Source organism: Puma concolor, chromosome A3 (assembly GCF_028749965.1).
Source record: "Puma concolor isolate L17-30 chromosome A3, mPumCon1.1.hap2, whole genome shotgun sequence".
Classification (NCBI taxonomy): domain Eukaryota; kingdom Metazoa; phylum Chordata; class Mammalia; order Carnivora; family Felidae; genus Puma; species Puma concolor.
The window spans coordinates 116510449-116526319 of NC_141669.1; the positions used below are offsets into that span (position 1 = coordinate 116510449).

General features: G+C 48.5%; 1 protein-coding gene across 2 annotated transcripts; it reads right to left on the reverse strand.

The window, feature by feature from the left end:
- Positions 1–1702: 1702 nt before the first annotated feature.
- AHCY (adenosylhomocysteinase) lies at positions 1703–15772 on the reverse strand. 2 transcript variants are annotated; one of them, XM_025931729.2, is made up of 10 exons: positions 15613–15772; positions 9798–9988; positions 8594–8669; positions 6995–7144; positions 5982–6094; positions 5342–5549; positions 5147–5234; positions 4936–5053; positions 3673–3867; positions 1703–2646 (listed from the first exon to the last, which is right to left on the reverse strand). In XM_025931729.2, the coding sequence occupies exons 1-10, from the start codon at positions 15638–15640 to the stop codon at positions 2515–2517; spliced, it is 1299 nt and encodes a 432-aa protein (XP_025787514.1). In that variant the 5' UTR covers positions 15641–15772; the 3' UTR covers positions 1703–2514. The 2 variants fall into 2 exon arrangements, with proteins under 2 accessions (XP_025787514.1, XP_086558146.1); XM_086702020.1 differs by lacking the exon at positions 15613–15772 and adding an exon at positions 15131–15280.
- Positions 15773–15871: the final 99 nt, after the last annotated feature.

The following is a 15871-nucleotide window of genomic DNA, read 5'->3' on the forward strand; positions in this document are numbered from 1 at the left end:
GACTACCATGGCAGAGCTGCTGAGGTGGGTGCTGTAGGCAGTACTTTCTGGTGGAAGTCTTGCCATTAGGTGACCCTCGTAAACCTGAGCCTGTGGGTATGGATTAGGCTTGGATTGGGGACTCAGAATCCTACCCAGTACAAAAGCCAGCTCACTCTTGTGGCCCTTCTCAGAGCCTGTTTCCTGATCTGTAAAACAGGAATTCAAGTCCCTCCCAGGTTATCACGAGGAATAAATAAGCACTTACAGAGCACAATGCCTGACACACAATGAGGTATGCAGGAGACAGTGGTGGGCATGGTAATGGGATCTGCTTTGACCATTGGTATCATGATCAGTTGAGAAGTGGGTCCTATATCATTTGTTACTGGTAATCGTTGAAGTACCAAAATTTGTACAATTATTTACGGTGGAATTGCATCATATATGCAAGTAACTTATTGTTACATCATCTTGGGTCAGGCTGCTTGGCCCCTCTGAACCTCTGTCCTCATTAGTAACGTGGGAAATAATTTGGCCAGAGGCCAAAAATACAAAAATGAACAAACCATATTTGTGGAATGTTCAGTCAAATAGGGACATTTTGGGAGTCTGTGCAGCTCAAGGATTAAAACCAGGTCTCATCTTAGTGTTTGAGGCCTATTCTGCCTGTCCCCCAGGCCACCTTTCTAGCCCCTTACCTCACATCTCCCACTATAGTATAGCCAGACTACTCTTCCCTACCCCATCCCCGCAACTCACTCTTGCTTAAGCTGTTCTTCTGCCTAGAATGCCCTCGCCTTCAATTCCTCCAGTTAAAAATCATCAGTTCTTTCAAAATCCATTTCAAGCATCACCTCTTCTCTGCTGCCTTTCTCCTACTGCTGCCAGGGACTGAACTCTAAAGCTGGGCAGAGAAAGAGAAGTGCCAGGAGATGGCAAAGCTCTCTTGTGTGTGCATTCTCCCTCTAGCTCGAGATCCCAAAAGGCGAGGGTCAGGTCTCAAACATCCCAGTATCCACAGCAGGCCCTCCATCCAGTGGATGAACCTGAAAATAGTCTCCAGTTACCCTTTCCAGGTGGGTTCTTATTTTGCTTTGATTTCCAAGACTAGCACAGAGTTCAATATATGACCACTTAGGCAAATAGGAAGGAGCTCAATTTCCTTTAAGTGGCCTCTTACAAATTTTAGGAAAGACACTTAACCTCTATGAGTCTCCACGCTTATCTATAAGATTAGGATAACATTATTACTAAGCTTGTTGTGAGAATAAAGAAAATCAACTACAAAATACCCAGCATCCAGTAGGTACTCAATAAATAATAGTCCCTCCCCCACCCACACACACAGGAGACAGGAGAGGAGAACTGGATCAACCCAAAGTATAAATGGGGAGAAAAGGAAATATGAATTGGAACAGAAAAATATAAGGTAGAGGAAAAAGTATGAATAGAGATTATAATAAATATAAGTGGGCTAAATTCACCTATTAAATGATAGTCTTTAGGTTAAAAAAACAGGCTTTTTATAAGAGACATACCTGAAGAGACAGAGTTCTCTCTTCACTTTACTCATTCTTCCAAGCCCAAGAGTTTGTCTGCAGCCATTATCACCCTACACTGCAGAACAACCCCTCGCCTTCATCAGCACAGAACTATTATTACTCCTTACTCATGCCATATATTGTTGGCTGTGGATTACCTATATAATAAAGACTCAAAATTCTTTTAGGCACCAAATTTTTAATTTACCCACTTTCTTGCTCTCTTTTAACATTTTAAACATTAATTAAACATTATAAACCAAATTAATATTTTTGATCCAGCGTTGTGATAGGAGCCATCATGTTACAAAGAGGTGGCAGATCTCTGCCTACTTTTATGATTCTCTGGCCTCTTTCAACTTCTGGCTGTCACATCTCGTGTCCTTTTTTGGTTTTCCTATAACACTATATTCTAACCTCTGTAAAATAGGAACTGAAAGTACTGACCTCATTGTTCTGAGAAACCTCTTAAACAATAGAATGTCCAGCACTAAGCCAGGCTCTCAGGGACAAACTCCCAAGAGTTCCTCCCTGCCCTTTGATATAGTTCATTCTCATCAGTCATGGGCTGAGGAACCAGTGAACCAGTAAATTAGAACATGAATATAAAGGCCATAGGTCAGGGGAGGGCCTAGATGGAAAATGCATGGGTTTTGTGACTACCACTGCCAACTTCCAACCTAAGTAAGGACTGACTGAGCAGTTCCAAAACCCCTCTGCTCATGGCTCCCTATGGTTATCTCCTGTGTACCTCTATCATGACCAGGGCTTCAGAAGGGGCTTCTCAATTCATGATGCCACACTTGAAGCAGTATGAGAGATGCAGCAGCAGAGGTTAAAGACTGAGTGACCAGTGCCAGGAAGTCAATGGGGGACATTAACAAACCTATTTCAAAGTTGGTGCCATTTGCTCTTGATGAAGAGAAGTGGAACCCCAGCAAGGCCAGCACCTTATAGTGAGCAACTATAAGGCAAACTACAGGCCTGGTTCTCAGTAGCGGTAATGATCAGGCTTGAAAGGGCCATCACGGGACAAGCCTAGGTACTTGGCCTGCTTCTCAGTCAGCTTGGTCAGCTTCACATTCAGCTTACCCAGGTGGGCTTCAGCTACTGCTTCATCCAGCTGAAGAAAAACACAGAAGACCTAGAATCAGTGCCATGCTGTGCGACCCCGTACCTGCATCCAGCTACCAATAGAGACAAGAAGTATTCTGTGGGAGTATCTGTCATATGTGTTACAAATACTACCTCATTCTATCCTCACAGCCAGTTCAGCGGATGTGTTGTTTTTGGCTGCCCGGCTCCCTTTACTCAAGAGGGAACCATGCTACATACTCCCCTCCAACTATCCCTGGTTGGACCATCAACTACATCTCTTTCCTCACCCTCCACCAACACAAGCAACTAACCAAATGCTCCTCTGGAATATATCTATGGACAGAACATATATTCTATGACAGGTAGAGACAAGGACTGTTCAATTCCTAAAAAGGGAGGGAATCTTAAACAGTGAGAATATCAGTCTCAGCTCACCAGAGGCAAGTCTATTTGACAGATGAAGTGAATGTAAAGAAGAAAACAGCCAAGGCAAAGAGAAAGACGAATCCCTGGATCCAGTGTCTGAATCTTAGACTCCTCCGTTACATAGCCAAGACTTCCTTTTTAGATTAAAATGGTTGTGACTGTTTTAAAATATATCCTTAAGTTCTTTGTCCATAAATTCATAATACCCTTTCCATCACGAGGTAGAGCCCAATTCCTCACCCTTTGAGTGGCTTACTGCTAATGAACAGAATAAAGCAGAAATGATGTCATGGGACTTGGAGACAAGGTCCTAAAAGGCACTTGCAGCTTCCTCCTTTGCTTTCCTGTGGATCATTCACTCTAGGCGGAAGACCAGCTGCCATCTTATCACGACACTTAAGCAACCCTATGCAGATAGACCCATGTGGTGAGGAATTGAGACCTGCCAACATGGACATGAAGTGGATCTTCCAACCCAGTCAAGCCTTCAGATGACAACAGCAACTCACTGGGAGTCATACCCTGCTTTGGGCCTCAGTTTCCTCCTCTGTTAAATGTAGAGAATGATTTCTGCCCTGTGGAGGACACTGTGAGGACCTCTAAGAGGGTAGAGATGCAAACCCACCTTCTTGGGCAAGAAGTGGACCCCAACAGGGTACTTGTCAGGGTGAGTCCACAACTCTATCTGTGCCAGCACCTGGTTGGTGAATGAGTTGCTCATCACAAAGCTGGGGTGGCCCATGGCACAGCCCAGGTTGACCAGCCGGCCCTCAGCTAACAGGATGACACGGCGCCCATTTTTCAGCCAGTAGCGATCCACCTGCAAGTGGGCAAAGCAGCAGTGAGGGTTGGTAGGGCACTGTTGCCAATGTCCACCACTGCCTTATCCTACTCTGTGGTTCAGAAAGGCCTTCCTGCCTCCAATAGTGTCTGTGAAGGGCCTGGACTGTCCTAGAACAACCTCCAGCAAGTGGGTGGCACTCACAATTAATAAGAGCTAATATTTATTAAGCAACTCTGTGCTAGAGATCTCATGGGTCTGCTGTGAGAATTTAATGAGCTGAACAAGTAAAGTACTTGACATATGGCTTGGCAGATAGTAAGCACTTGGTAAGTATTAGCTAATAATTATCATTAATCCCACAGGCTAAGAACATACACAAACTGTGTGTGTGTGTGTGTGTGTGTGTGTGTGTGTGTGTGTGTGTGTGTGTACTTATCACATCTGATTCTAATAACAACCCTATAAGTACTATTATTATCCCCATTTCACAGATAGAGAAACTGAAGTTAAACTAAAGAAGAAGTTAAAAGAAACTAAAGGATTAAGTTGTGGGGCACCTTGGTGGCTCAGTTGGTTAGCATCAATCCGACTCTTGATTGCAGCTCAGATCATGATCTCACAGGTCATGAGATCAAGCCCCTACACTAGGCTCAGTGCTGACAGTACAGAGCCTGCTTGGGATTCTCTCTCCCCCTCCCCCACTCATGTGAGTGCATCTGTGTGCATGTGCATGTGCATGTGCATGCTCTCTCAAAATAAATAAACTTTAAAAAAACAAATAAATAAAGGGTTAAGTTGCTACAGTTTGAGCCTGGACATTTTGAGGACAGATCCCATGTTCTCAACCACCATGCTAAATAAAAATTGAATGGAGTGGTGCTCAACATTGGCTGCCCAGCAGAATCATCTTGGGTGCTTTAAAAAATGGGGATGTCTTGGTGTCACCCTAAGATTTTGATTTAAGTGGCCCTGAAACCAGGCTCTCTTCCTCCCCCATCCCACTGCCCAGGTTGCCACAGCCTCCTCATCTACCCTTCTTGGTGACTAGCCCACAGTCATGTCCCCCACAGTCTCCCATCTGCCCACCCTGCTAAGGCTTCTCACCTGGGGCTTGATGTTCACCTTCTCCACAGCATTTTCGTTCAGCCACTTGACATCAATCTCTACATCAAAGTGTCCGATGTTACACACAATGGCATCATCTTTCATCTGCTCAAAGTGCCTGTTGGGGAGTGCCAACCCATGGAAGACCGTCAGGGACAAAGAGCAGCCCTAAGCCTCCTTTGCTCCCTGAGACCCCCAACCTGGCACCTACCGGCCAAGGATGATGTCAGTACAGCCCGTGGTGGTGACAAATATGTTGCCCTCCTGACAGGCCTCATCCATAGTGGTCACCTCATAGCCTGTGCAGAGACGGTGTCCACAGGTCATCCAGGGTGGCCCTGGAGGAGGGCCAGGGTGGCCCTCCTCTGGCCCCAGTGGCTGACAGCCAACCCTCGCCCTGTCATACCCTCCATGGCAGCCTGCAGTGCATTGATGGGGTCGATCTCCGTGATGATGACGCGGGCCCCAAAACCCCTCAGGGCCTGGGCACAACCTTTGCCCACATCGCCATAGCCGGCTACCACTGCCACCTTGCCTGCAATCATCACATCTGTGGCCCGCTTGATGCCATCTATAAGAGACTCCCGGCAGCCATACAGGTTGTCAAACTTGCTCTGAAAGAAGAGGGGCAAAGGGGTGATGGGGGCAGGCAAGGCCCCTGGGCCTCAGACCTACTCTCAGCATCCTGGCCTAGTGGGTCTTGGACTGATCACTTTTTCCCACCAGCTAATGCACTCATATGCCCCTTGCTCTGATTAGCCCGAGACGTTCTCCCTAGCCTATGCCAGTCTAGAAGGCTTCCTAAGGATCAATTGCTAGGAGAGACTTGCTTAGAACCTGCTTCACTTTCAAGCTCTTGGTGCCCAGCCCTAAAACTCACTGTACAGTTCTTTCCCTCTTTAATGGACTTATTACCCTCAGTTATCACTCCCTTACCCCCCTCAAATGAAGGCTAAGTCCCTAGCCTGCAGCCTTCCCAGGGACCTTTCTTCAGAGGCCTACTAAGCTGCAATGGGAACCAACAGCTGAACACGACACTGACTCACCTTGGTGACAGAGTCATTGACGTTGATGGCAGGCACCTTCAACTTCCCGTTAGCCACCATCTTGTATAGGTTGTGGACCCCTGTTGTGGTCTCTTCAGAAATGCCTCGGATGCCTGAAAAAGAACGGAGGGAATGAGCCCAAGGCCAGGAAGGGACTGCCCAAGGGATAAACGAGGTGCCTCTGGGATGAGGCCACAAGAGCCTCAGAAAACCCACATCTCAACTCACCCAAATTCCTCATCTTTACCCCGCAAAGCTGCTCCTCTTTCTGAGTTCCCATTTCCATGACTGATACCATAGTCACCCAATCCTCCAGGCTAGCAGGCAAGAAGAGCCATCACCATCATCAGGCCAAAGGATTCCATCTCCCAGCAATCCCAAGCTTTCCATTCCTGCCGCCACTGCCCTAGTCCCCACCACCATCATCTCTTGCATGGTCTCCCAGCCACGACCCATTTTCTACACAGGGGCCAGCAGTCATTTTTAACGTATATATTTTCAGAGAAATCTTTTAAATACCATCCACTCGCTTCTCTTTGCTCTCAGGATCAAGCCCAACTCTTCTCTCTTGGTCTGCTGAGTCTGATTAAAGTTCCAGCCACATCCTGCAACTCTACCCAGTGAAGGAAGCTGCCATGCTGACTTCCTTTCTGTTTCCTGAATAGTCCATCCTTTCCTGCCTCAGGGCCTTTGCACTCACTACCTCCTCTACATTCCTCCCCACACTGCTTTTAGCAAAACTGACTCCTTCCCAGTTGTTCCCCACCCTGGCCTATGCTTGCCCTTGAACCAGACCTTAGCCAGGCCTCCCCTCACCCCCCGCCCCACCCACCACCACCTAGCCCCACACCATCAGAAATCAGGAGGCCAGGCCCCAGCATGTCTGCAGGAGCCTGCCATCCTCCCATCTTCCACAGAATCTGCTGCTCGAGGCAGTAGGAGTCCTGCCAGGCCTGCTGCTTTCGCATGGGCAAGAACCACCAACACCCTGCCCACCCACCTGCTGCACTTACCTGACAGGAGCTGTGGGTACTTGGTGTGAATGAGGTTCGTGAGGTCACCTCCATCATCCAGAATCATGTTGAGGGGCCCGTCCTTGAAGTACAGTGTCTGCTCAATGCACCACAGGTACTCCTCATCTGTTTCACCCTTCCAAGCGTACACTGGAGTTTGAGTGGCACAGCACATCAGGGCCTGGCCTTCCCCACTGGTGCCTGCTCCAGGAAACCACCTGAGCAGGGCCAATATAACCTACCTAATTCCCACCTCCAGTCCTTCTGAGGACTCAGGCAATGAAAAGAACTGATAGATCTGAGTGCAAATCTTGGTTCTACACTCACCAGCTGAGTGACTGAGCAAATCACTTCACCTCTGTGAGCCTCAGTTTCCTCACCTCCAATGGTACTGATTAAGTGAGATGGAGGTCAAGATATAGGTATCTGGAAATAATTATTTCCCTCCTTACCACTTTCTGTCTGGGCCTCAGCAACTGGGACCTCAACCTAGTGACCAGGGCTCCCACCCACAATGCCTACTGCGGGATAAAGGTGCTACAGCGTTACTGAGCCACACTCAAGTGGACCCATGAGCCAAGATCCAAGAGTCATTCTGCACTGCCCAGCAGTCTCTGTGGTAGGTTGTCCCAGGCTAAGTCTGGCCAAAAAGTGACAAATAGCAGCTACTATGCATAGAGCACTTTCTCTGTGCCAGACATTATTCTGACTGCCTTATACACCATCTAATTTTTCCTCACAGAAACACTCTGAGGCAGGCATTACTATCACCCATCATTTACAGCTCAGAGAGGAGCTAAGATGTGCCTAGGTCACGCAGCATGGGCATTCCAGAACAGGCATCGGAATCCAGGACTCCTGACTGCCAACCCAGACTGGGACACTGGTATGGGGCTCTCAAGAATCTCCTGTGAGCAAACAACAGTGGCCAAGGAGGCCCAGATGCCACTCCCCCAGACTAAAGCAGACAATGGTCTTGAAAACAAGGCTCTTCCCAGGGAAGGGTCAGGGAGCCCAAATAAGGCTGAGGAGCAGGGGAAGACATGACAGTCCAGGGTCTGGAACGGTCCTCCTCCATCCATTTCCTTCTACCTATGGCTGGTTAGAAGGAATTGTGAATGTCCTATTTAATCACCATCAGAGCTAACCACTCCCCTCCCCAAGCCCTGGCAGATGTGTGCCTGTTTCTCTAGCAGCTTGTGATAGTCTTTCCTCAGGTTCCTAGACCATCAGACCCTAGGCAATGGACCTCTGAGGCTCTTTTTCTACCCAGTATCCCTCCCTGATTCTTTTGGAAATAGACCTACATCCTTCCTTTAAGGAACTTCCTCTCTGTAACATCATGTGGTTCCCAACCATAAGATCCCACCCTTCCTGGTTACATGATTTGAGATGGGCCAGTAAGTGCATTCCATAGGATTTTAGATGATAGTGGGACAAAACAACTCTTTCCTTAAATCACTAGACTAGAATTCTACGACCATGACTTCTCTCCCCTGCCATGGGAAAACCTGCCACAGTAGGAGTCAGTGAACCAAACAGAGAGAAGCAGAGCCCCTTCATGCATTCTCACAACCCCTAGCAACAAACAAGACTCACCAGGAATGCCAGCCTTGGCAATGGCAGCCGCTGCATGGTCCTGGGTAGAGAAGATGTTGCAGCTGGACCATTGCACCTACAACAGCCAACGAGACAGGGCTGCTGGTCACAGACAGCTCAGAAGCACTGGGATCACGGGACAGGGATAAAGCAAAGCCGTGGACAGAGAAGGGAGAGGCTCAGGATCTAGTCCCAGCTGACTCTTCAACCATAGGCTAGGGACAACTGATGAGTAGATGGGAGCCAGAGCATTGACGAGACCTGATTTAGGCTTTAAAACATCACGTGGTACTATGTGGAGGGTAAATGGCTCCACCGGGAAGCAAGGAGACAAGTGAAAAAGCTGCTGTAAGAATTCAGCAAGAAATGCAATGGTAGCAGTAGAGGAGATGGTGGGTACATTCTGAAGGTTGAGAGGACAGAATTTGCTGCAGGATTAGTTGTTGGGGTGAGAGAGAAAGAGGAGTCAGGGATGATCCCAGGTTCTAGAAGGCTGGTGTTTCCATTTACTTACATGAGGAAGACTGAAGGAAGAAGAGGGGACTAGGAAATCATGTGTGGCCATGTTGAGGTTCAGAAGTCTACTAGATCTCTAAGTGGAGAGGACTGACACATCAGCTGCCGGATATAGAAGTCTGGAGTTTCAGGGAGAAGTCCAGGCTAATACATATATTTGGGAGTCAGCACCATACAGACAGTATCTAAGGCCACAAAATCACATCACTGGGTGTGAATGTTGAAATAAGAGGTCCAAGGAATGAGCCTTGGTGTACTCAGTTGGTTTTGGCTGCTCTTCCCTGCCCCATCTTGGGAAACCATCTTACTCCAAAACTCCCAGACAGATTGGAAGAGCTGCCAGCTGTTGGTACTTATAACCCAGGCTGAAACAATCAGAGCACACCATCCTTCCGGCACCATGTTTGGTCCATGGCAGGCACATGACCCTGGGAGGGCCAATGAGAACCAGTCCTTAGATGACTCGGTAGGCCCTTGGTGTTGAGTTTTTCCTACCAGAGCTCCTCAATCAGGAAGATGTGAATTGAGGGAACTCAGAAACTATCTTCCCAGTCAGGGAGGAAATATGCATAACAATAGTCACCACAAAGGGTGGTGGCACTGTGACAAGCTTGGAGCCTCTGCCAACCGGAAGGGACATCACATTGGACTTCCCCTGCCCCCACACCAGAAATGCCAAGGGACTCACCTCAGCACCCAGAGCTACGAGGGTCTCAATGAGGACAGCTGTCTCCACAGTCATGTGTAGACAGCCAGCGATGCGGGCGCCCTTCAGCGGCTTGGAGGCCGAGTACATCTCCCTCATACGCATCAGACCCGGCATTTCATTCTCCGCGATGTCCAGGGCCTTGCGTCCCCAGGCGGCCAGGCTGATGTCGGCTGCAGGGCCAAGGTGGACGGGATTTCCATGAGCCGCCTCATCCCACCAACCACAAAGCACCACCACTCTCATTTATCCACTTGTGGACACAAAACACTAAATTAGGCAGCTCACAGCCTTGTGAGAGAACACATTTAATCAAAGAATCACACAGGTATGTGAAAATTACAACGCAGGTAAGTGTCCCTTAAAAATTAGCTATCGGGGTGCCTGGGTGGCTCAGTTGGTTGAGCGTCTGACTTTAAGCTCAGGTCATGATCTCACGGTTCATGAGTTCCAGCCCCAAGTCGGACTCTGCGCTGACAGCTCGAGCCTGGAGCCTGCTTTGGATTCTGTGTCTCCCTCTCTCTCTGTTCCTCCCCGGCTCGCACTCTCTCTCTCTCTCCCTCTCTCAAAAATAAATAAAGATTTTAAAAAAAGGTTTTTTTAATTAGCTATCAACCTATACGTACCTCCCACTACCCTTTCTGCTGCCACCTACCAACCTCCTCATTTCCTAAAGACTGTAGCTCCTCGTGCTCCATCTTCCAAGTCATCATTCTCAGTGACTTCCTCCAACGCCTTGGGCTCAACACATTTACTTCCTTTCCTTGACCATATGAAAATGCTGTTTCCCCAGGACTGATTTCTTTCCACTTGGAGGAAACTCACCTGTGTAACTAACACTCTTGGCCTCTCTGCCCTAAGGGAAGCAGAGTGCCTTGTCTGATTGGTAAACTTGAGAGGAACAAAGGGCATGCTCAGTTCAGCTCTCCCTTCTTCTGCAAGCAAGCAGCAGCCAGCCAGCCAGCCTACAGGAAGCAATTTTTGCATACCTACCTAAGCTCACCTTGCCTGTACCTGGAGAGTAACTACTGAATTTGGCCTTTTGTTAGCAGGATCATCGGACTTCAACACTAATCTACACCCTCTGGCTTTGATGCTATTAGTTATGAGGGTTAAGTTTTGGCTTCTATCTGCCACCCCAAATGTTTCAAATTTGTCCAAATTCTCAGACAGGAAAGAAGGATACTATAATGCTCTCTCACCATCTCAATACTCTTCTAATAATCTCACCCTCTTTCTCTCCCAGCCACACCAACCCATTCTGTAGGTCAGTGGTTGCAAACTTCCCCATACAGTCATCAGGCATACTTGTAACATCTCCCTGAGGAAAAAAGATTCAATAGGTCTAGGAAGAGAGCTGGGACTCCTGGTGATTTTTATTATTAGGGAAATTTGGATCCTGCTAATCGCCCAAAGAGGTGGTGGGTGGTGGGAAAGGACTGTAGAGAATTTAATAACAAATAATAAAACTAAAACAGTCTGCCCCCTACTGTATAACTACTGTGCATTCAGAGATGAAATATTCCTCCCCCATGGGAGGGACTTACTCCCACAGTGCCTCAACACACAACCCCCTTCCTCTATCACCCTCTGGCCCCACCCCCACCCATCCACCTTGGCAGGCCATTACTAATGCTACTCTCCTTTGAAAACCTTGATTTCAAGCAAACAACTCTGGCCATGTCCCATCTTTCCAATCCTCTCTCCCTCTGGAGCCCTAACTCCAATAAGAGTACAGTCAGTCAGGTCAGAACCTCTAATGCATTAATCCTACCAATTTCCACAGTCCCTCACCACACCACCTTCCTATTCTCAACTTCTTCCACAGGTTCAGATTCCACTGTCTCCTCTGAGAACTCCTTGGCAAAACTCCCACCCTGGTTAAACCCAACCTTCCACTGCACCCAAGCCAGAGAGTCCAGCAGGAGGAAAATCACCATATGAAGACCGTAAGTCTCAGGGGACACTCCGCAATCCTAACACATTTTCATAGTAAATTTACTCTTCTTTTCCATTCTGTCCAAACCTCTAATGCCTCTCCTTATCAACTAATGACCTCACTTCACAATTCACTGAGAAGAATTCAGAGCTATGCCATGTTTCCTCCATGGAATCCATTGGTCCTCATCTGTAGCTACACACCAAGCATTCTTTTGGTACAAGAGAGTGGTCTCTGCTAGGTGGGGCTTGATCCCATGTACTCTCACCTCCTTGCAGACCTCACTACTCCAGTGAACTGTTCTTCCCAAGGTCGCCCAAAACTGGCCTAATCCTACATCTAATGGTCAACTATCTATGTTCACGTGTCTCCCTGAAGCACTGCTCCCATGAATTTTGCCCTCCTTCTGAAATCCTGTCTTTTCTTGGCTTCTATGCCTATCCTTCTGTGGTTTTCTTCCTGCCTTCCAGGCTCCTTTTCCTATAACTCACTGTAATGTTTCCAAGCCCTCAGGGCTCCATCATCTCCCTCTTTCCAGAAGAGCTCATTACATTACAGGCTTTAAATACCTTCCCTACAGCAATGGCTCCTACCCAAACTTCCAGCCCAAACTTCTCTCCTGAATTTAGGACTCCTATAATCCAACTTATCTACTCGCCATCTCTACTTGGATGACCAGCTATATGTATTATGTGTTGGGTTTGAGCCCCTGGGACTCCCGGTCCTCCTTCCCAAACTTTTACTCCCCCAACCTTCCCATTTTAGGAAATGAAACCACCATTCAACCAGCCACCCCAGACAAAACCTTAAGATTTCTTGATTCCTCTTTTCCCCTTTCGCCCCCTTCCAACCCATCTGCAACATCCCAACACATCTTGCCACGTTGGATCACTGAAGCAGCCTCTTCACTGGTCTCCCTGCTCCCACATGCTATTCTTCCCACAGAAGCCAGAGGAAGAAGCGTTTTAAAATTTAAGTTATATCACCTCCAATCTTCTGCTTAAGTAAAAAACAAATCTCCACTGGTTTGCCCTTACCTTTGAATAAAATCCTAACTACTCACTGCCCACCCTTCTCCCCCACCTCTCCACCCTTTTTCTCCTCACCAGCTGCTCAACCACACGGCCTTCCTTCAGAGAAGCTAAATTCATTCCCACTTAAGGGCTTTAATCCAAGCAATTCTCTTAGCCTGGAAGGCTCCTCCCCAAGCACTTGATATAGTATCTGGCACAGAGTAGATATTCAACAAAAACCTAGAAACAACAAAGAACTTGGTGTATATATTCTTGCTGGAGGAACAGAGAGTGCACCAGGGTGACTCTACTGGTAGAGGGAGTAAGAGGATGAGTCAGGATTTTAGTCCCAGTGAGGTGGGAAGCTCCAAAGTTTTAAGGGGAGTATCATGACCAGATCTGTCTTTTGAAAAGACCCCTTTGGTTGCTGCATGTGTCTATGGAGCAAGAGACCAGAGAGGGAGGAGGAAGACTAGAACTGGGGAGGTGGCCATGCAGACAGATAAATGTGAAGATCTCACAAAACAGAGAAAATACCATGACATTATCCAGATCCATGTCTGTCCTATACTTATCCTCTAGTCACCTTTGTATCTCCAGTGCTCAGCGGGGCCTGGCACAGAGAAAAGCAAACATCTATTAACCATTCCTGGTTGTTAAAAAGGAATGAGAGGGGGGTCCATGAAAGGGGCTGGCACAAGACAGGGCGTGGCAAGAAACAAAACAAATGGGAACCCAGCATTTGCATTTACCTATGAAGAAAGAGCCCAGAGAGGGGTTTACCCCAGGTTCCACAGCCAGTCAATGGCAGAGGTGGGGATGGTGGCCAGGCAGAGGTGTCAGAGCTACAGACAGAGGCCCTTCTCAAGGATCAAGGATCATGGGAGGGGCCCAGCAATAGCAGACAATAGGCTTTGTCCTATCCTGCTAAGCTCCATCCCCTCAGCCACCACAGGTTCCTCCAGCTAAAAATAACTCCTTCACTTGCCCTCATGACAGGCATGCTAGCCCCTGAGTTTTCCATAGATCCTTCAACTCCAAGGGCACGGAGGAGGGTCTAGTGTTCCAAGTTCTGGGTTTTTTTGGTGCCCAGGTTGCTAAGGAATTATAGAAGTTGCAGGAGCACCTATCTAGAGCAAACCAAGAGGAAGAGCCAATACCCCTTCTGAGCCTGTTTCTTCATCTGTAAAATGGAAATAATAATCTCTAACCTTGCTATGAGCCCTGAGGATTAAAGATGTGATGTGGGGAGCACGTGGGTAGATCAGTAGGTTAAGCATCTGACTCTTGATTTCAGCTTGGGTCATGATATCACGGTTCATGAGTTCAAGCCCTGCATGGAGCTCTGTGCTGGCAGTGTGGAGCCTGCTTAGGATTCTTTCTCCCCCTCTCTGCACCCCCCTGCTCATGTTCTCTCTCTCAAAGTAAATAAACTTAAAAAAGGAAAAAAAAAAAAAAAAGATGTGATACGGGCAAGGTCTGGCATAAAATGCCTTTCCTGATGGCGGCTTCCTTCCTCCAATTCTATCCACCCAACTCCCCTACTTCCAAATGCAGCCTTACCTCCTCCCACATAACCCAATGCCCTCAACCCTGACCGGCTGATCTCTCCACAGTATGAGGAGCCCACATTCTAGCTCAGGCACTGATGTGCCCTTGACTTAACCTTTCTGTACTTCAGTTTCATGGGAACAATGGTCTATTCTGGCCACTTGATAAGCTACTATTTCTACAGAATCTTTGCAAGTCCATCCTACTAGTGCCTCAGTTTCTTTCTCTGTATAATGGGATAAAGTCCACCTCCAAAGGTTATCTTGTAAACACACAAATCAGCAGATACACTGCAAGTGCTCCATAAATACTGCTGCCTTTCTCCAGGTCTAATGGTGTCTTGAATTTACTTTAAAAACTGCTAGCAGCCTTAACAAGTTTGTGCTGAGAGTTCATTAGGTTTGTTCCAGGTGTGTTCACTTATATACAGTGGTGAAAAGGTGTGCTTAGAGGCAAACAAGGCCTACATTCATATCCTGCTAGACCAACTCACAGCTGTAAGATCCTGAGCAAGGTACCTTTATTCCTGTGTCTCAGTACACTCATCGTAAAATGAGAAATTGTCCCTTCTCCAAAAAAGTCGTGAGAACAAAATGAATTAATCTACAATAAAGACAGAAGGTGGTGTCCATCCCACAGTAAACTGCCCGGTGAACATTAACTATCAGTTTAACTGATAAATTGGAAGGATTTTTCTAAGCACTCCAAGTTTTCTTAGAGATTCTCTGCACGGCTGTCACTGTCGGCCAGGAGAGTGACCCTAAAGGTTGAGTAACGAACCCAAAGTCTCCTGTGAGGGGACTAGTGCCGACCTCAGGCTCGCTCTCCAGGCCTCTCCTCCCACGCCTGAGGGACTCCACTGCCCTCGCCTTCCCTACAGGAGGCCCAGAGAGGGGTGGGCACTTGTCCGGGTCCACCCAGCTGGCAGGATCGTGGCCTCCTGGAGTAGGTCCCAGCAGGTGCCAAAGGTCCCAGGCCGTGGCCAGGTGCGCGGTCCCCGCCAGTCCCAGGCTCTTCCGAGCGCAACACGCAGCCAGTTGGCGGCTCCGCAGCCCGCGCTGCTGCACCGAGCCTCGCGCGGCACGCCGGGACTTGTAGTCCGTGGTCGCCTCTGACTACCGCCTCGCTGGGACGTGAGAACTCCAGCCCCCAGGTGGCCTCGCGCGGCCACGATCGCGCCGAGCCAGCGATTCAAGGGGTCCTGAGAGCCCCGCGTCGGCCCCGCGGCCGCCTCCCCAACAGGCCCCCAGCGGGCGCGGAGTCGATCCGGCCGGCTGTACTCCTGGAAACTCACCGACTTTGTAGGGCAGTTTGTCTGACATGCTGACAGTGCTTCCGCACAGAATGGTGAACACGGGCGAAAGGGGCCAGGCCTGGGGCTACAGACTCGCACAGGAAGGGCGGCGCTGAGCAGGGATCTGTGTGTGGCGCCGGCGCCTTTAAATATCTTCCTCTAGTTTGCATATTCAGGATCCCGCTAGAGCTGAGCGGTCCGGGGCGGGGCCCAACGCAAGGGGGCGGGGCCGGGACCGGAACAGACTTCGATCCCTGCT